The 22199-nt window shown below is 42.7% G+C and overlaps 1 protein-coding gene across 1 annotated transcript in view; it reads left to right on the top strand.

Moving 5' to 3' along the window:
- Positions 1 to 22199, top strand: part of LOC148502818 (cytochrome P450 2F2-like) — a 56708-nt gene that overhangs the window by 22115 nt on the left and 12394 nt on the right. The window contains exons 6-8 of the mRNA XM_088449262.1: positions 9696 to 9837; positions 9937 to 10121; positions 19313 to 19454. Of these exons, the coding sequence (XP_088305388.1) occupies positions 9696 to 9837; positions 9937 to 10121; positions 19313 to 19454 (469 nt within the window). The remainder of the gene's footprint in view (positions 1 to 9695; positions 9838 to 9936; positions 10122 to 19312; positions 19455 to 22199) is intronic.

Genomic DNA, 22199 nt, shown 5'->3' on the forward strand with positions numbered 1-22199 from the left:
CTTTTTTGGAGATCCTCAGTATGCTTCGGGGTGCTGTAAGGGCACCGTTGTGACCATCTGGAGCATTCCAAGGCCCCCAATTACTAATGAGTTTTATCACCAAACCGAGTGATCAATTTCACTGTGTATGATAAATGGTGCTCCAGCCAATCTGTTCCCAACTGTCATTTTTCATACACAGTGACATTTATCACTCGTTTTGGTGATAACACTCGTTAGTAAATGAGGCCCTTAGGATCCTCCAGGCGGCACTGTTGCAGAGATTCTGGCTGCAGGGTACAGTTACATACACCCTGCTAGCCAGATGCAGGAGCTGTGGGTGAGCGGCGGAGCCGCCCACAGAGCGCTGCGCACTGTGTGGCCGCACAGCCCTAGTTATACTTATAGCTTTCTTGCAGCAACCTGAGTCAAGCAGGAAAATATTAACATTTCAAACACTAATCCACATTTCTTGGTATGGCCATCAGCAAGACTCCTCTCACTGACTTCAGCAGTCTCTTTCACCACAAGCTCACGACTATAGTTACCCTCGACATTATTGATGTCTTGCACACTTGTGACACTTGATTTACAGTTTCTGCCTATTTTGAATTTCAATTCACATCACTCAGCTCTTGACTTTGGATCTTTTTCACTACTTCAGACTTCTCTGTAATGATGGACAAATCTGATAGAGCGCCCAAACTCTAATAGAGACAATATACAATTTTTAACTCTCCGTTTGAATAATAATTTATTAGCAATAGATATAATCTACCATGTAAAAAGGGATGATCAGTCCCACATGGAAACCATAAAACAACAATATAGCATATATGTGTATATATTCAGGAATTACACATGTAATGATTTCATATAGCATATCGCATTTAGCCAAATGTATCTCTTGTGCACATAAAATCTAATAGTCACTTTTCTCCTTTCAATGCATCAAAAAGCTTTTGCAATAGAGTTTTTTTTAATCAGATCCCTGTATATCTCACAGTCAATAAGGATATATCTGATGTTAGCATGGATCTTTTTGAATTTTGTGGGATAATGAGGTTAACTATAGCTCAACTGTGTTGGACATGTCCTATCTGGGCTGACTATGCTATCTAAGTAGGATTAAGCCTGGTCAAGATTTGGATGGGAGACCACCTGGCAATATATAAATGGAGTTTCTTTTGCCTCTATACAATAATACACCTTTTACACCAGAGCTAAAACCCGGTTTATTGCAGGATTAACTCGGGTTTCTCCAAGGTGTAAAAGGGGCCAAGGTTGGATCCCTGGGTCGAGTGACCCGGGAATCCAACCCAGGTAATTTCCAGGGTTTTACACGGGAACAACCAGTGAACCTGTGTCCCGTTTACAGCATGGGGACTTCCGGGTTTTTCGGTGCTTGGAGATGATGTCATCTCCAAGCACCAGTAGAAGTGTTCCACTGCAGCCGTGTGCAGTGTGAACTGTGCCGATCCGGGAAAAATCTGGATCGGCGCCGCTGTAGAAATGGTCTGTCCTGGGTCTGATCCATTTTGAAACTGTGTTACAAATCTCGGGTCAGACCCAGGACTTAGGTGTAAAAGCAGTAATGAGACCCCATTTGTATTTATCATATTATATCAGCCAGCCTGACAGTATTCTTCAGGCAGTCTTCCACAGAGCAACATATTTTTAAGTGATATTCATCCTATTCACTTTGTATTATTTATTATTTTTATTATTGGTGCAACTCTCCATGTGTATATTTATGAAATATATGTATGTATTTTAGATGCCATATACTGTATTTAATGTACGGCATTTGTATGCATTAGATTTTTTTTATATATATATATATATATATATATATATATATAAAGCTGGCCGCACACTAGACCAACTTTCATCCAACCGGCCAACTAGTTGATTGGTTGGAATGAAAATCTGGTAATGTATGGGAGTAAATGATGATCAGCAATTTGCTACTAAATGCCAGAAAACAGATGAAAATGGTCGTCAGACTAGTTTGTTAAATGTTTGATCAAAACAATTTGTTCAAAGAACAGTTTTTAGTCCATTTTCCAGCGTTTGGGAGCAAATTGCTGATTGTCATTTGCTTTCATCCCTTACCAGATTTTCATTCCAACCAATCAACTAGTTGGCTGGTTGGATGTAAGTTGGTCTAGTGTGTGGCCAGCTTAAGAGTGCTGCTGGTGTTTCTTTTTTTCTGAGACATGGTTTGTGAGTATATTACAAAATGACAATGGGCAAGATGATTTTTTGGAATTACCTGGTCTCAGATGTTGGTCAATGTTTTTCAACTGTTTTTTTTAACTGTTATATAAAATGTTTGTACACTTTTTAAAATTCTTCACTTCGTAAATTTCTGACCCCAGACAACTGCCCTCACAACTGAATGCAAAGATAAAGTAGGTCTGATTAATACAGGCTACAGCTGAAGCCACATGACCAGCTAATCAAAGGAGTTGAATTACCCTGTTTTAAGTAAACACTAGGCCATAAATGACACTTCACTGACCAACATCTTCAACTGGCAAAACCAATTACAAGCATGTACAATATTATACACATACTTTTAAATACACAGCTAAGTTTGCATTAGTGCAAATATAGATTAGGAGTTGTAGTTTGCAGGATGACAAATACAATCACATACATTTCCTAAACAGCTAAGGATGCATGAGGGTTAATGCAGATTCTGGGACTTGTAGTATTCAGTAAGGAATATCACATAGATTTCCTAAACAGCTAAGGATGCATGAGGGTTAATGCAGATTCTGGGACTTGTAGTATTCAGGAAGGAATATCACATATCTGGAATGAAAAGAAACAGATGATAAGTCCATGTTCAGTGAGATTCATGCAGGATAATTGTTATTTTTAACTGTTATTTAAAATGTTTCTACACTTTTTAAATTTCTTCACTTCATAAATTTCTGACCTCAGACAACTACCCCCACAACTGGACTACATTTTTATTCATCTCAAGGCAGTGTGAGGACATATACATATATATGCTAACATTATATATCCTTATTATTGACTGTGAGATCTACAGGGATCTGTTTAAAGAAAAACTCTGTTGCAAAAGCTTTTTGATGCATTGAAAGGAGAAAAGTGACTATTAGATTTATGTGCACAAGAGATAAATTTGGCTAAATGTGATATTCTATATGAAATCATTACATGTGTAATTCCTGAATATATATACTATATCGTGTTTTATTGTTTCCATGTGGGACTGATCATCCCTTTTTATATGGTAGATTATATCTATTGCTAAGAAATTATTATTCAAATGGAGAGTTGCAAATTGTATATTGTCTCTATTGGAGTTTAGGCGCTCTATCAGATTTGTCCATGTTTGAGCATTCTTGCTTTTTAGGGAATTGGTAATTACCCTTTAGAGCAGCCACTCCAATATAGCTGAATGAGGTGGCGCACTATATAGACACTGTTCTCTTTAATGATGTGTATATATGTGTCATTATTGTGAAGTTATCAATGAATGTTATGAAGCATCTGTATCTACTTGACTTCTATTGGACCACACACATCTGTATGCAATCAGTATAGTGGTGCTTCAGCTCTGCTTGCTGACTTTGGAAATGTTTGACAGCTTTGCATCTCTACTGGAATCCACCATTACAGAAGTTTCTAGTCTCCAAACTTTCAAGCGTTCCCTGAAAACTCCCCTCTTTAGACAAGCTTATCAGATTCCAGAACCGACCACATAACCTCCATAGCTGCCATATCTAATGACATCCCCTCTCACAGTCCACACATAACCTCACACTGCAATCTGGCTGCACCAATATGCAATATGTAGCACCAGTGGCGTATCTATCTTTTGGAAAGGATGGCACTCACCAGGGGTGCAGTTTTATTGGAGGGCAGCACCCAGTGGTGCCACCTGTGGCCAGATCTGTATGTACTGATGCTGCTCTCATAAGCCAGAAGCATCAGCAAGCATTGACCTCAACACTGGATGAAGAGGGAGGTGAGGAGAGTGGAGGAAGGGGTGACCAGGTCCAGCCGGCCACATATGGTCCGTCAGAGTAGTTCCGGATCCAGGAGGGTGATTGCCCCCCTAGTTACACACATTTTCTGGATTTACATGACCTACTCACCCAGCAGTTCGGGCTGCAGTGAGAAGAACAGCACAGGAGAGAGGGCCACCAGCAAGGGAGTCGGAGGTAAATATTAGACACCTCTATACATGCCGTAAGTGGTGGCATGCAATATTTGATACATGGTACATCCCACCCCAGTTAGGTGCCACCCAACTACCAATTGTGCCTTGTTAGGCCACTGAGAGGCAATATTTTACTACAAAACCTAGGTTCCTAGGAACTACAGCACTCCACCGCAAATGTTGAGAACAGACTGCCCAAAACAATGACATTCCTGCCTCACTAAGATGACACCTATTGAGGCAAAACAGACTGGTCTCATCATAATAATTCAAACACTTTGAGAACCAACTTCCCAACTGAAGCATTAACCTTTCCCCATATATATTCCACAACTGCATCTTTGTGCAGGCATCTCCGGACCCTACATTGGGAAATATCAGACCAGACTATTCTGATGGTATCCCACTGAGCATGAAACTTCACCAAGTCAGCCTTAATGTGGAGAATTTTAATAATTCTGGTACCTTTACCAGATTATTACCTTTTGTAAGAAAAATTAAACAACCAGGTTCACCTCACTTTCTTATAGCTTCTACAAAAAGAGGAAAAATACTATCCCAATGAAAACCTTTGACTCCCACCCAAAATACCTGATGAGCGCACAGTAGATCTGACTCCGTGGCGGACAAAATGGACAGAGATGTCTAAAGGATAAAATAATGCCCCACAAACCATATGAACAATCCTTATTAAAATGCCTCTGTAATCAGAATAATCCAAAAAAGTCAATAAACAGTAATGAACAAGATAGAAAACAACAATATCATTACAATGGATAGAAAAATATTGCAAAGGGAGAGGATGGGAAAGGAGATGTGCTATGCTAAATGTCTGACCCAGGCAAAGGTATTTACCATCTGAAAAATCCTTAGGATGTTTTTTTTTTGTTCCTTTGAGGTAAAAAAGCTGTTTGGCCAAACCCCTTCATGTCCCACATAAGTGATGAGCCACAAATCTGGATCAATCAAAGAGTGCCAGCCTAATGTTTATTAGCACAGTGAATGTAACCTTTAAACTTCCATCAGATAAACAATTTAATATCACTAGTAGAACCCTTTATACCAGCAAGCAAACACTTGAATATACAGCCAATTTAAGTAGCATGACTGGTGCAAAGTAGCAAAATGACTTGATAAAGCTATCAGGCACAGCAGCTTGGTCCTGGAATATCATTGTCATGACCACACAAAGGGAACTTCGGTAAAAGAACTGGAAATAGGGGTACTAGGGTGTGGAGTGACAGCAGATGAGGAGGAAGCAGGTATGTCTTCCTCCTTAGCTAGATACGAGTGTTGGCGAGACCTGACCAGAGGCGCGGAGTCTAACCTACTGGTGGTTTTTACCAGTGACCCCTCCAGTTGGGATTTGGGCTTTGCCGCACCCAGTGAGCAGGTCACAGCCCTCAGGTCAGGTACCCGGAAACTAGCAATGTGATAAGGTTGCAGGGTAGAGAAAGATAACTTCTCACACTGTGAAATAACTTATAGAGAACACACTGGAGAGAGACATGTAGAGAATGTACTTGAAGAATGACTCGTAAAGAACACACTGGAGGAAGGCAAGTAGAGGATATTGCTGGAGAATTGCACATAGAAGGTTCACTGGAGAATAACTCATACAAGAAACACTGATGAGTGCCACGTAGGAAATACACTGGAGGATTACTGATAGGGAATACACTGGAGGATTGCTCACAGAAGGTTCACTGTAGAATAACTTGTACTGGGTAAACTGGGGAATATCACTTGAGACTAGAGAAAGTGTATTGAGTGCACTTGTGGTCCAGACACAGGGTAGGGTACTGAGGGCACTAGTATCCAGATGCAGGATATGGTACTGAAAGCACTTGGGATCCAAATGCAGAATGAGGTATTGCGTGCACTTGTATTCAGATGCTGGATAGAGTACTGAGAGCACTTGGGATCCAATGGCAGAATAGAGTACTGTGTGTACTTGTATTCAGAAGCAGGATTGGGTACTGGGCTGAAATAATTATCACAAGGGTTCAGTATGTGAGCTGAATAATATAACACAAGGGTTCAGCATGTGAGCTGAATAATATAACACAAGGGATCAGTGTGAGAGCTGAATTAATATGACACCTGAAATCAGCATGAGAATTGAACGCTATAAACCAGCATGAGATCTGGAATACATGACACTAGAAATCAGTGTGAGAGATGAACACCAGAAATCAGCATGAGAGCACACCTAAGCTGGAGAAGCACCGGAGAATATCTCAGCATGGAGTGTGGAGCGATGTAATAGCCACAATCACTGGAGAGTAAACAGTAAGTTGAAAAGGCCATTTCCTGATACCTGGAGTCCTGCTTTATACCCCTAGGTAGCCATCCATTGGAGGAAAGAGTCATCTGAGAGCTGACAAGGCTACCACTGGATGAGGGTCTAGTCAGGTGATAGAAACCAACAGGACTGTACCCATAACCACCAACACGGGACCAGGACGCACACATGGAAGTCCTAGCGGACCTTGGGGAGAATACTTAGTGCGCCAGCCACCGCTGAACCCGGCGTCTGACCGTCAGGAAGATCAGGGGAAGTCGGTGCACTGGTAATTAGTGGCCCATCCCAGGCCGCATCCTGACAATCATGCTACAGCAGTGGTTCCCAAACTGTGCACTGTGGCACCCTGGGGTGCCTATGGACACTTGCAGGGGTGCCTCAGGTTAGTGGTCCAGCACCGAATCAAATTATTTATGGTCAATGTAATGTAAATATGTGAACAAACAGAAGTGTAAACCTGTCCACCACCACATAACTGAACCTAAGGGTGACAGGTAAGCACAATTTACTTTACATTACTACTTTACTACATTTTTTTCTGAATTTCTCAATAACAAACTTAAACTTATGGGTGCCATGAAAACAATGCTGATACTCTAGGGTGCCGTGATTCAAAAAAGTTTGGGAACCACTGTGCTACAGTTGACCCTGACCCAAATTATCTGTTTTTGAGCAATGTTTTTTTTTTATAAAAGTGCTTGTGGCTTGACCACCACATTTGGGCCAAAAGGCTAGAAGATGAATGTCCATCCACACACCTGGCGCAGAGTAATGAAAATTACAATTTTCATCCCTAGAAATGGTAGAGGTTTGCGGAGGTAATTGAGGTGCAAGGGGGATCTCCAGTGGCATAATTGAAGGAGTCTCAGGGGCTGTGAGGGTCCACTCATCAAACCCCACATCAACCCCTAACTGGCCATTGTGGTTGGGGCATCAGTGGCAGCTGCAAGAGACCACAGCCTGCCAGTCCCTCTGCACAATTGAGCAGAGCTGATACGTAATGGTGCTGGTGGCTGCTATTTTCAGGCCGGGCATGTGGAAACAAGGGAGGAGCAGAAGGAGATGGAGGGAGTGAATGTGGACTGCAAAGGAGGGAACAAGGCAGGCTTAGAGCAAAGCTCTGGACTACCAGGGGAAGAAGTCTCAGAGCACAGACATCCAAAAGTATATGTGAGATAGGGGCAATGCATGGGGGGAGTTCGGCAGATGTGGAGATGAGGAGTGAGAGAAAATAGTAAGGTTGTTAGGTGGTGGGGTTAAAGCACTTGGGGAAAGACACAGTGAGAGGAAAACACAAAGGAAAACTGATGTAAATATAAGGTGAAAAGAGAGCATAATAAAGCAGAGAATATTAATATAAAGAGGAGTTAGAAATTTGAATGTAAAAGAAAACAGATGAGGGAAAAAAAACTGAAAGCAGGATCAGTAGTTATCTGCAAGGAAAAATCCTTTGCAAATTTCATACTGATGTCATTTGGAATATAGCTGCAATAACTATGTTGCAGTAGCAGTGTAAGTAGAAAGGGGCTACGGTAGCAAAAGACACTTTCGGATGTGTAGGTACATTTTTTAGAAGAATAATACGATAAGGGTTGGATTACCATAGGTCATTACAGGCATTAATTAAGGATTGTTTAATAATAATAATGTGCCAGGAACCAAGGGCAGAATCAGTGGAGATGAGAAGCACTTCTCCAACTTTCAGTCTAAAGATATGTGGGTTATTTTACCAAAAAAGAAGATAGCAAATATAGAATACACTGTATGAGTCCAAAACATTAATTCAATATAATATATACTTAACAATTTTATGAAACCTTTGGTAATATTGTACTTGCCAAGTGATTGCAGATTGCACTGGTGGCTTTCTAACCTTCTGGTAGGTGTTCCTCAGGATACTCAGAAAGGGTTAAAGAAAGACAAAATAGGCAGCACTAGCCTGAGGAATCAAAGGTCTGCAATATGTATTGAAGCTATTATTACTATTTTCCCATTCACCCCTTGATTTTGTATTCTCTATCTAATCATATTTCATTTTTTGATTTTAGTAATTTTTGTCCTTATTTTAATACTTATGTTATTTGCAATTATTTTATGCCTTAAGGTTGAAGTGTCTTCACCTTCGAATAAATAAAGTAGCACATCTTTTATATACTGATTGTCTCTTCTTAAAATTGGAAGGACCATCCCTAATTAGACATTATTTTTTCTAAGAATACACAAGAACTTTAAATTATTCAAGTATTTGTATCTTTCTTTAATGAGCTAACAGAACTTATTCCATTACTATTAATTAAACCGACGGATGTCAGAATTATAAATGAATGTTCAAGGCGAATAATAAATGTATAAAGGGTGAGTATAATCTTGAAGGATTTTTTTTGGTTTGATCAACCATATGCAACAGTTGTTTTGTCTGTAACCCTTTCTGAGTATCCTGAGAAACACCTACCAGAAGGTCTGAGAGCCACCAGTGCAATCTGCAGTCACCGGAGGGTAACTGTGTAATATTACCCAATTACATTCAAGAATATATTGAGTGTATGTTTTTGGACTAACACAGGGTACACTATACTTGTTTTCCTCTTTTTTTTTGTAAAATAACCCACACATTTTGAGACTAAAGTTTGGAGAATTACTGGAACACCCCCCATTTAATCCCGCTATCTACTAGAAACATATTGGTTGAATTCCAAAAGTTAGAGCTGCATATATCTAACCTTCTTTGGACCTTTTTCATTGGCACAAGTTATCTTCACTTGTAGTATACATCCCTACAATGTGGAAATTGCATCAATCCCTTTTATGTTAATTCAATTTTCATATGGAAATGTTTCTGAGATTAGTCTTCTGGAGTATACATCTATGCTTAACTTATGGTTGTTTCTTAATTATTTTGACATGCTCACTTGCCATTATTAAATTATTAATTTTATATAAACTGTATGTTTTAAGGATTTGCAAAAAATGCTTACAGTTCATTGTTATTGGAAAGGTTCTGTATTTTTCAGTTGCGTGACGTGTGCCTTTTAGTTTGATCTAAATATATGAATTTATACATCTGTATATTAAACTATGTGCTCAACACTCTAGGGGCTTTTCAAGGTTCACATGTAATTCTAGTTGTTAACCTATAACCCTCCATGGAACACCTATTTGATTTATGCATCTATTACCCTAATTTTCTCTAAATCCTCATTCATTCCTTAGGAACAGAAAAACAAAGCTACCTACTATAATCACAATTCTTTGCTGATGAGCATCATGATCTTGATCTTCGGAGGAACTGAAACATTGGGCAATACATTGTGTTACATGTTTTTACTTCTTATAAAACACCCCAATGCAGCAGGTATGTGCCTTATTCAGGACAGGTATTGTAATTAAATTATCATCGTTATACACGATAGATGTTTCATGCAAAAATGAGTGAGATATTCTGTCTCCACAGAGAAGGTCTACCAAGAGATAGACAATGTCCTTGGTCATCAACCTCCAAATTATGAGGACAGACATAAGATGCCTTATACTGAAGCTTTTATACATGAAGTTCAGAGATATGCTGATGTATTTCCACTGAGTGTTCCTCATGAGCTGACAAAGGATACTCAGATTCGCAATTATACAATATGTAAGGTAAAAATGACTGATGTGTGTGGAACCCTGTGTTTTGGATTTGGTTCTGCCAAATCCATCCTCAAATTTTTGGGTTTGAATCTGGATTTCTTTAAAAATAGATAAAAACAGCTGCAATCATGTAATCTCGGCCTGTTTTTGTTCCTACAGTATTATTAGCCTCAAGAACAATAATTTCCAGTCACTTCCAGTCAATTTCAACCACATCACAATATTGTTTTTAGTTTTCTCCCATATTGGCCAAAGACTGCAGCAAGCTGACTGGCTAAATTAAGTGACAAAGCAACAGCACAAACACATGGCAGTTTAAAAAAGAACATACCACATCTAGGAGATATAGTGGCACTGCAATGGAAGACAGGATGGCAGTATAATGCAAACTATACAATGCTATAGAATGTTTTCACTATTCAATTACTACTACTGTAGACCAGAGGCCAGAAGCCAGCATAGGTAAATGGGCGGGAGTACTATTCAGTGGAAGCCAGGTAAAGCATTGATTAATTGATTAGTGTTAATAAATTAACAATAAAAAAGCAAATCAGAGAAATGGAAAGCACTGTTACAAAACAAGCATCCAAAATCCCAATGAGGTTGATAGATAATTGATTTATTGATTGATTAATGTAAATAGTTAACTATAAAAAAGTAAACCAAAGAAATTTAAAACACTACTAAAAATCAAGCATTCAAAAGTCCAATGAAATTGACTTTTTAGGATTTAATACAGAGTAACAGCTTAATCAAATTGAATAATTAATTATTAGTTATATGATTTGAAGATATTAGTCTGTATCTGCTGAGAAGAAGCAGGAAATGGGGCTTATTTGCCTGGATGAGAAACGGGTGATGGATGGCATTGCAAGATACAAAAAAAAATGAATGTCTCAGTAAAGTACAGTAATATACAGTACTCTGCATGTCAAAAACACACAATCTTGGCAAATCCCATATTGAAAAGTAGTGCACAATGGAATTGTCCTTGGGCTCTCCCATCCATCATTATGTTATATACTAAAAAGGACATGCATAGTCTAAGAAAGCAAGCACTTCATCCTCACCCTCATCAGTGTTGTTAATATAATTATCACACAATATTATCTCATCTCCACTGGAATCCACCATTGCAGAAATCTCTACTTTGTTGTAATTGGCAGCAAAGGTCTTCCCTATAAAATTTGTAGTTCACTTTTATGAACATTAGGTTTCCCACATTTTTAGGAAGTATTCTCCTACGTCAATCACTCACAAGGTTTTTGACTGTGCTAAATGCACTTTCCATGTGCACACTGGAGGATGGGCAGTTTAAGTAAAGCAAAGCTTGTTTGTACAGGAGAGTCCAAATTATTATTTTTTTTACCCAGTATTCAAAGGGACTGTATGACATGCTAAGTTGTATATTGTTGTTAAAAAAATCCTCCACAATTCTATTGATGCTTAGTGTATCAAATTGAGTCATGATAGATGTGTCAATAATTTTGGGCAATTATTTTAAGCCTGACCAAAAGTTATAATGTTGTTTTACTCTGGTGCACTGAGTTTGCTTATCCTCATCACTGGTGGATCTCTTGGAGAAGGTCAGTTTGTTCCTGGCAGAAGCTTTTGCAGGCGAGACTGAAACAGGAAATGTCATTGTGTCATTTGCCACTTGAGCTGACAATTTGCTCGCAAGGAATGCTTTGCATCTCTTAAGATCTGTGTCAGTTGGAAAGAAAGCTATTACATAGGACTTAAACCTAGGGTCAAGCAAGGTTGCCAAAATATAGTGATCCAATTGCAAAATGTTACAAACCCTTTGGTAATGATGATGGGAATCAAAAACTTGACCTACCAGCCCAACAAATTTAATGGAATCACTTCATTTTATCTCTTCCTTCAGTTTCTCTAGCTGCATTTCCAGTAGTCTAACTAACAGAATCACCTTACTCAGGCTGGCAGTGTATGAGCTCACTTCATTAGCTACTATTTCAAATGGTTTCAGTGTCTTGCATAAAACTGTTATGGGCCGCCATCATGGCTCATTACTGACGCGGGTCCCAGTAATCACTAGGCAGCCAGAACGCTGTGTCACTCTGGTTACATGGATGGATAATCCTGCTGGTTGCTAGGCAGCTGCAGGGGAATGTAGTCCCAGCCAGGATGCTGGCTCTGCATGCAGCTCAACAGCTGCACAGAATTATTATCAAGGGGCCTGGTCTCACTAGCTGCCTGCTATAGGTGCAGGCTCTTCTTAAAAGGCAGCCAGCCCTGCACTCCAATGCTGGTGACAGCTTATGCTCTGGTGTAAGCCTCTGGTCTGGATCCTCTTTCCTGTGTCCTGGTGTCTTTCCTTGTCTGATCTGTGTACCTGGAGACCCCCAGTCTGATTCAAACCTGGAACCTGTCTCTCCACCCGTGAGCCATGGTAAATTTTAGCCTCTGCATTTCTTTATTGAATTACCACCTGCAAGCTTTCATATCCTGCTCCTAAGGATCTATCAACTCTGCTATTGTATACTATTGCAAATACCTTTGCTATTCAGTGATTATCATCCTCTGCTGTTTTACAATCTGCTAACAATATATTATCAGCACTGCTCTGTGGTTACCCTGTAGGTGTTTCCAACATCTATGACCTATTTTGTCTGTATATTATCTTGTTTATACTATCCCAGTCAATTATCCTGTAAGTATTGTATAACTTCCTACTGTCCTGAGTTTTAAAACCTGGCGGCATGCTAAGTTCTGGTGAGTGTACTCTACTCTAAGGGAACAATGGGTGGCTGTTAGAAAAACCTCTGTAATGTGGCTCTAGGGGTCTTATATAATACTTACTTTGGCCTCACAGATGGTGCAGATGGCTTGGCAAATGTTGGCAGGATTTGGGTAAAATAATTCCACACAAAAGAGATGGCTTTTTTTAGTCTTATGCCCAGGCATGACAATGGCCACCTTCTTATCACTGGCAGGAACTGCTGCCACTGGTGGCTGACTTACTTTGACACAAACAACATTTTCTTCCTCAATTTTATCAAAGTTTTCTTGTCCAACACATTCATAATCTATAATGATCACCTTGATGACTCTGTGTAAGACCTCTACAGCCTCAGTAGCAAGATCTACTCCCAATAATAGCTCCCTGTTGTCCCCTTAGAGCAAAATATGCTCACCTGTATTTAGATTGTTGCCTGGACTTAAGCTCGGGACAGTAGAGGCTAACACTGCAATTCAGGTGATTGCAAGGTGTTGTGCAGCTGGTGGTAGATTGCAGATAAAGATGTAGCTGGCTACATTGTTGCTGTGATGCATGTGCATGGGCACATGCATTGCAGCATAAATGTGGCTGGCATTCACCCATTGCAGTCTATGGTGGGCACGTGCATATTCATGCGCATGCCATAGATGTGGGCACACTAGTTGCACCATCCAGATGATGTCTAGTTGCACCATGGATGAGCATGGCTACATCTTTAACTAGTCTAGGCGGATTCTGGAATATGCTAGAATGTGGATTTGACTGCAGATAAGGACTGGAATGGCTGAGGGATTGAGACCAGAGGCAAGGAATAAGGACACAATGTAACTGTAGTTAAGACCGAGGCTGAGGTCGCAGTACAGAACTGACAGAGGTGCAACCAAATTGGCAGAGGTGCGACAGAGGTGACAGAGGCGTGGCCAATGTAACAGAGGTGGTTGTTGCAGGAGCAGCAAGGCCATGAGCAGAAGCCACAGCTCTAGGTGGTAAGAGCTGCTTGGCTGTGGACGGCTAGATAGAGAGCAGAAGTTGACGCTCTGAGGTGGATGCTGCAGGAGCAGCAAAGCCGCTAGCAGAAGCCACTGCTTGGGATGATATAAGTTTGCTAGGCTGGAATAGTTAGGTTGCTGACAAGAGTCACTACTTGAGGTGGTTGTTGCAGGAGCTGCTGTTTAGGATGGTATGAGCAGCTAGACTGTGAGCGGCCCGGTAGTCAGCAGGAGTCACTGCAAAAACTAGACAGGACAAGTCCACGAGGTCTGCCAGAATTTCAGAAGGCAGAGATTCTTGCAAGTGCATGACCAGGAACCAGGGTTTACACAAGAGGTGTAAACTATAACTGGCAAGATGGAGCAGGTCCGGCTGCCTTAGAAGAAGAAACCCACCAATCAATGTGCAGTCAGGGAAATTAGCAAATGGTCAACAGCTGCAGCACTGCACGTCTATCCGGCAGGCCCAGAATTACTTGCATGCTGCCCGATGTCTAGGTCTCCCAGCAACCGCAGGTGTTGTCCCAGTCCAGCATCCACATTGCTTGGTGACCGGGGATACACGATTTCCTGGATGCAGAGTGACTACCGGAACCTGCAGTGGTAACAAACTGTGATGGCTTGTGACACCATCATCATCCTCATTAGCATCAGATACCAAAATATCTCCCTCATTCTGTTGCACTTCCACAGTAACATGCTCAATTTCTATTTCACCATCTTTACTTTTACTGGTGCTCATCCTCACATTTGCAGAGGGTGCAGTAATGGTGGAAGAAGGCTTCTCCAGGATTACAGTGTCAGAAATGTCAAATTCACATGCACTCGTGGATACCCTTAGACTTTCCTTAGGGATTTGTGAAGTTTGTGAACACACAATTTGTTCTTCATCCTTAGTGTTTTTGTGCACTGATTTGCCTGTTTTAAAGGTGACACTTCTAGACTCAGGGCCTGATTCAGCAGGATCGCTATTCTGCTAGAACGCACGCACCGCAGTTGCTAATATCAGCGGTGAAATGCAAATGTGTGCAATTGCATTGTGATCACAGCCTAACATAAGGACGCCCACTTTCCCTTACACACATCCATATACTTAGGCAATATAGAAACACAATCGGTAACATTGAGTAAATATGCACCCATATGCACAGTTAAGGCAGGTCAGACCTCACTCAGGAATTGCTAACTTCAGAACATGCTATGAGGCCTCAGGCTGTGTATGATATTGCAGTGGATAATTTATACATGCCCCTGCAATGGCGTTGCAATGCACTGGCACGCCTGCGTTCACCTGACCACCCCCCCGTCACCACCCACAAATGGCACTTACTGTCTATTAATGTGCTCTGGGTCTGCGTAGCCTCTGCAAATGCAGTTCCCATCGCAATTGCTAGTTCACGCACGTGCTCTGCGATGCATGAGCATGTGCAATGTGAATTAATCAACCGATTGTGTGCGTCTTTGCTACTGCAATCCTTGCTGAATCAGGCCCTCAGAGCGAGAAGGTGTTGCATGTGAGGTTACATAAGATGCCTAATATTGTTTGACCTCTTCTTCTGCAGTAGGAATTCTAGTGCATGAAACAGCAATAGCAGGACTACCACTCACAAAGAAAGGCCATGGTCTGAGCCTTTCCTTGCCACTGCATATGGTGTATGGCATGCTGACTGTTTTACATTTTTTGGCAGTAAATTTTCCCGTTATTGTTATGTTTTTTTTCTTTAGCATTGTGAAATATTGTTTAGATTTTAAGTACCCTTTCTTAAACCTTCTTTCCCCTTGACCACCTTTAGTAGAAGTTGAAGTACTTTAATTACTGGAAGCAGCCCGCAGCACTAATACTTAGTTGCTGCTCCTGCTCTTCTATTGACTGATCCATGATTGGTTTTATTTTTGACACCAGCCAATAAATGGTTTATATATATATTTGAGAATTGTGTTGGGTGCAAATTAAGAGTGGGACACCACAGCACACAGCATTACTTATACTGGAAGGATAACACACTATGCATATTTTTTGCATTAATGGGATTGTTTTTTAGACCCAGACAACACTGGCAATTGTTTGCATGCACTTGGAAGAACAGGCCTTTGTGAGAATTATTTTGAGGTACAGATTAAGGGTGGAACACCATTGCACACACCATCTCTTACACTGGAAGGATTAAACACTATTCACATTTTTTGCACTAATGGCTGTGTTTTTTTTAGACACAGACAATACTGGCAATTGTTTATGTACACTTGGAAGAACATAACTTTGAGAATTGTTTTGAGGTACAGATTAAGGGTGGAACACCACTGCACACACCATCTCTTACACTGGAAGGATTAAATACTATTCACATTTTTTGCACTAATGGCTGTGTTTTTTTTAGACACAGACAATACTGGCAATTGTTTATGTACACTTGGAAGAACATAACTTTGAGAATTGTTTTGGGGTGCAGATTAAGAGTGTGAAATCACCTCACACACTGTCACTTATACTGTAAGGACAACACACTATGCAATTGTTTTGCACTAAGGGCTTTGTTGTTTTAGACAGACAATAATGGCAAATGTTTGGATGCACTTGGAAGAACAGGTCTTTGTGAGAATTGTTTTGGGGTGCAGATTAAGGGTGGGACACCACCGCACACAGAAAAGTAATATACGTATCACTCGTTTGTACAATCAAATTCTTGAACTACACAATAACATTTTTAAATTCAGTTATAAAAGACTGCATGTTTTTTTGTTTTCTACATGAATTTTTTTGATATATATAAATGGGAAAAAAAATCTCAAAACCAATCAGTCTTCTTGGGGTGCAGAAGCCTCAAACACAGTACAGTATTTTTGGACAGATAAACAATATATGAAGATGGGCGGTAGAACTGCGCTCTTGTTGACCAGGGGGGTGGTGTGTTGTAGTTTCGGGGTGCTTCACCTTTGTGTGGGAGTACCTTTCCCACACTGAATATGTATGGGGGTTGGGGGTGGGGGTAAGGTGCGCTCTCCCTGCTAGTAGTGGTGATGACTTGTGTGTGTTTGTGAGTGTTGTTAATTTTAATGTTTCTTCTGGTGGTGGTGTTTTGGGAGTGAGAATGAGGGTGTGATTGGGTATGGAGTGTAGTTTGGAGTAATGTGAAAAGGAGAATAAAATAGGATCAAAATGAGGCCAGCGAGACACAGTAGTTTGGGGCAAAATCTTTTATTGAGTAGTCACAATGCTGCTCTGTTGAGATCCCGGGCAGGTGGGTAGGGTTCAGTGATGAGTGGTGATGAGACTGGGGAGGTAGGTGGACCCTTTCAGGGGGCTCCTTCCCGTGCGGTTCAGTAACCTTGCACATCACCCCTGCTGTACCTATGGTCAACAGTCTAGGAAGTCTCAGGGGGTGGGGGGATGTGCAGAGTGGGTTGGAACACCTGTGCAGCGTCCCGCGTGTTGGTGCGAGTCTTAACAGTACTTACCTACCTGTAGATTTTTTGTTATGGTGATGTAGGTCGACGTTGCGGCCATTGCAGATAGGTTGGAAGCTGCAGGTTTGTTGGTGAGCTGGTTCAGCGTGTTGCTGGTGTGCTGTAGGTATACGGCTGTTCTGTTTGGTCTGTGGAGGTCAGCGACCGGAGTGTGCAGCTGAAGTTGGCTCTTGGTCGTGCCGCTGGTGGTGCGGAGCCAGAGGTGTGGATGGGTGAGCCGCTTGGAAGCTGGGTTGCAGCGTGTGAGCTAGGACCACCCCTGGGAAAGGGGGTGGTCTGCCCGGGATACTGATTATATAAAAGCCGGGGAGGAGGGGGGGATATGGAAGGTGTGACTGGGATGGAGCTGGTCACTGGCAATGTTGGCTGTGCGTACTTGCGGCCGGATGTGCGGGGTGCTCTCTGCACTGACGGTCCCTCGTGGAAATGGGGATCGATGGTGGAGCCAACCCTAGCCAAGAGTCAGTTGTTGAGCACGCCTGGTAAAGGGGGGGAGAGATGGGCTGGTCCGGGTTGGAGCCGGTCACTGGAGGTGTGAGCGGAGCGGACCAGCAGGCGGGTGGGCTGAGAGCTTTCTGCACTGGCCGTCCTTGGTGGGGATGGGGATCTTTAGTGGAGGTCAGCCTGGATCAGTGTCAGCTTTGATGTGAGGGTTTCCAACGCGTTTCGGCACAGGTGCCTCACTCAAGGAGGTGAGAGAGGATCAATGCTTCTGAGGTTCTTATGTAGTGCACCTCCGGGGGTGGGGGTGTGGTCAGGTGACTCACGGGCCAATGGTGTGTTTGAAAGGTAATGCGGTGCAAGTGTGTGCAGGGACTAGCAGGAGTGATAAATGTAATCAGATTAGGCCAATGGGAGTGGGGGACGTGTTCGTATGCATTAACATAGCTGCTGTTAATGTTGCTATGGTTACTCGTGATCCGTGCAGGGACAGTAGAGAGGCCGGTCGGGATACTTGAATGTGTTGTGTGCGGGGTGTGCTTTTCGTGGGCATGTGTTGCCAAGTTGGGTGGGATGGGGGTCACTTGCATAGGTGTCAGTGAGACGGGGTGGGGGGGGTGCGTATGGGAAGGTAGGGGGATATCTAAGTGGGTGTAGGGGAGTGGCAGTAGTGGGTGGATGACGGACAGGTAAGTGGGTGTAGTTGTGATAAACAATATAGTATACTGCAGAAAAAAGGTGCAGGTTCACTTTAAGAAAGAAAAAAACAATCAACAGCAACACAGACAGCAGCTAGCCTGTTTGTTTGCACTGCAGTGTGGAAGTGTGCAGTATGTGTGACAAACACACATACACTGACAAGTGACAATGATGCCTGCAGTCACACTTTCCAGAGACCTACTCCTGTCTCCAGAGCTACCTATTAAACACCTAAATCTAAAGGCACACATCCACTAGACGATTAAATTGAGCGATTGAACGATATAATATTGTTATCGTTCAATCGTTCATAAATCATTTGCAAATCATTAAGAAAAATGTCTAAAAAGACCAGCGATGCGCGCTCCCGCTGGTCGTTTAGACATCTATCATCGGGCAAACATGCTGGACAACCTGACAATAACGTCAGGTTCAGCATGTTAGGAGATGATTGATGTGCCTACACTGAACGACTGCTCGTTCAGTGTAGGCACATCACAGACTGACAAACTACTGTATGATTACAATAATCGTGCAGTCATTTTCATGTCTTTAAGTGGATGTATGCCTTAAACCTAACTCCTCCTAACCTAATGGCACCCTAATGGTGCCATGATGGTTTGTTAAAGCATTTTTGTTGTAATACTGGACCTTATTCAGAGTCGGTCGCGAGCGCCGATGACCCCGTAACCGACTCAATGGTTAGGCCTGCGCACGCGCAGCAGCCGCACTGCCAAAGGGGCGGCTGTTGATGTTGGGAAACTGAACCGCTCATCTCTAGTACAAATGTAGGCCTAGTACAAAGAAAATTAAACAATAAAATGTTAACAAGTGTTTTATACTTACTTTCTCTACATCACCAGGGAACAGTCGTCATCCCACTACTGGCAGGAGTACACTATGACAAGACCCAGTTCAACAACCCGGAGGATTTCAATCCAAACAATTTTCTGGATGAAAATGGGAAGTTTAAGAAGAACAATGCCCTGATGCCATTCTCAGCAGGTGAGGGTCGTCCTGTCTCTGCAGATCTTGTGCTGTACTGCAGAGGTGTATCTAGGCGTTTGAGTGCCCCTGGCAAAATAAGGGACTGGCGACCCCCCATATTTGAAATAGGGAAGGTGCACATGGCAAAAAGACGTGGTCTTGTGGAGAAGGGGTGTGCACGCACACTATATATATATATATATATATACACACACACACACACACATACACTATATATATATATATACATACACCATTCTTGTATAACATAAATGTAATATTATTACCCTCCTGAAAGCCATCCCCGGGCATTGGAGGTGCTGCAGTGCACAGCATACACTGTTACAGGCGCCAGTGTCCGTCACCGCACAGCACTACAGTTATCAAACTCAAATGAAACTACAGCTACCAACAGCCCTTGCTGCCAGGAGCTTCCAGCAGCAAGAGCTGCTGGGAGCTGTAGTTTATTTGCAGTTCCTTCACTTTGTGTAGCGTGATGCCGGACACCGGCACTGGTAAAGAGTGGCTCCTGCCTGTGAGAGTCTCCAGGCAGTGGAGGTCAAAACTAGTAAATGCTTCTATTCCCTGGCCGTGGATGGCATCGCCGGGTGGCACCCCTTCTTGGCTGGCGCCCCTGGCGAATGCCATCCCGGCCAATGCGTAGATACGCCCCTGCTGTACTGTGAGGATGGATGGTATGATTGTTACTGAATAGAGAGACATCCCTCATTTGCATGGCCTGATTACTGTGTGTTGTGGGGATGGTTGGAAACAGAATTCAAATAATAAAAGATTTGCTGAAATGAATAAATGTAAGAACTGGGGATAATCAGCAATCCCAGTTTGGAGACCAGTAGACCATTTTATCAAAGTTTTTTTTGTTGTAAAACAAAGTTTTTCCCAAAGGGCAGTAATGATATTATAGTGTTTAAATGTGCATCATGCCGGCCCTGCTCTTGTGTCACTAAGGGCCTGATTCAGACTTGGGAATAGAGAGAGATGTCTCTCTCAACTGATCATCTTGGTGTAACCATGTTGCACTGCAGGTGGGGCAGATTTTTAGTGTGTAGAGAGATTTAGATTTGGGAGGGAGGTGTCCAAACTGACATCTAAATTGTAGAGTAATAATAAAGCTGTGCAGTATTTGTGGGCTACATGCAAAAGCTGCCAGTATTTACCCTACATGCCCCCCCAAAATTTTGTATTTACACTCCTTGCATTGCAACATGGTTTGTCCAGGTACAGAGTTAAGTGCTATCTCTCTCTGTTCCCAACTCTGAATCAGGTCCTAAGTCCTCTACCTGTGGTTACTAAACATTAACACCTTGTGCCCAATTGTATCTCCATCCAAACCTAACTACTCTATCCACCAAGGGGAAGCTTTGGGGGTATTCCCTTGGTAGTTAGATAAGTAATGCCAATTAGTATACAAAAAGGTAGACAGTATGTAACCCTATAAATTTGGTCTACTATTAACAATCAGCCACTACTTGTATTCACACACATTCAGTTAATAATTTAGTCATGTCATCAAATGGATTAATATACTGGATCTTCACAATGTAATGCTGATGAATAAAAGAGTAAGATGTAACATTTCACTAATACAGTTTACAAGTAATTAATATACAGTAAATACACTAGTACATTTTTATAAACACATATGTATATATAACTTGCATTTTTGTGGGCGTGTCTTTGCCAGTGACTGCATCTGTTTACGCAGTTCCTTTGGTCTGGTGGCTTCCTTCAACAGATATTCATGTAAAAGATACAGTAGGTTGTCACCCAGATTAGAACTTTGGGCCTGATTCAGACCCACTCGCGAGCGGCTGTCCGCTCGCAAGTGGGTCGATGTTCTGGACTGAGCATGCACATGACGGAGGGAGCTCCGTCGTGCGCATGTGCCAGACGCGACGAGCAAAGGAAAGTCCTTCGCTCGTTGTGTCTGATCAAAGGGGGCATGCTCTCGATGTTGATTGACAGCACGCCCCCTTTGGTAGGCATGCCGGGGGCGTGCCTCCCTGATGGGGGGGTTCCCACGGGAACGCCTCCCGTCAGAAGCCGGCCCACTGACATCACTAGTGATGTCAGTGGGAGTGATTTTGGCTCTGATAGAGCCAAAATCACTCCGGAGCTTGCGGTTGAAAACCTCAACCGCAGGCTCCGGCTCGCAGTTTCGATGGTCGCGATGGTCAAGACCATCGCGGCCATCAAACTGCACGCTCGTATAGCCTGTGGGTGGTCACCCACAGCTATACGAGCGTCCAGGAGGACGCTCCATTTTCATGGAGGCCGGCCCTCATTCAGAGCGTGCGCTCTGCTCAGAGTGTACGGCTCTGAATGAGGGCCTTTGGGCCTGATTCAGACCCACTCGCGAGCGGCTGTCCGCTCGCAAGTGGGTCGATGGTCTGCACTGAGCATGCGCACGACGGAGGGAGCTCCGTCGTGCGCATGCGCCAGACACGACGAGCGAAGGACTTTCCTTCGCTCGTTGTGTCCGATCAAAGGGGGCGTGCTGTCAATGTTGATTGACAGCACGCCCCCTTTGGTGGGCGTGCCAGGGGCGTGCCTCCCTGACGGGGGCGTTCCCACGGGAACGCCTCCCGTCAGAAGCCGGCCCACTGACATCACTAGTGATGTCAGTGGGAGTGATTTTGGCTCTGATAGAGCCAAAATCACTCCGGAGCTTGCAGTTGAAAACCTCAACCGCAGGCTCCGGCTCGCAATTTCGATGGTCGCGATGGTCACGACCATCGCGGC

Source organism: Taudactylus pleione, unplaced genomic scaffold (genome assembly GCF_031769625.1).
Source record: "Taudactylus pleione unplaced genomic scaffold, aTauple2 ptg000481l, whole genome shotgun sequence".
Taxonomy (NCBI): Eukaryota; Metazoa; Chordata; class Amphibia; order Anura; family Myobatrachidae; genus Taudactylus; species Taudactylus pleione.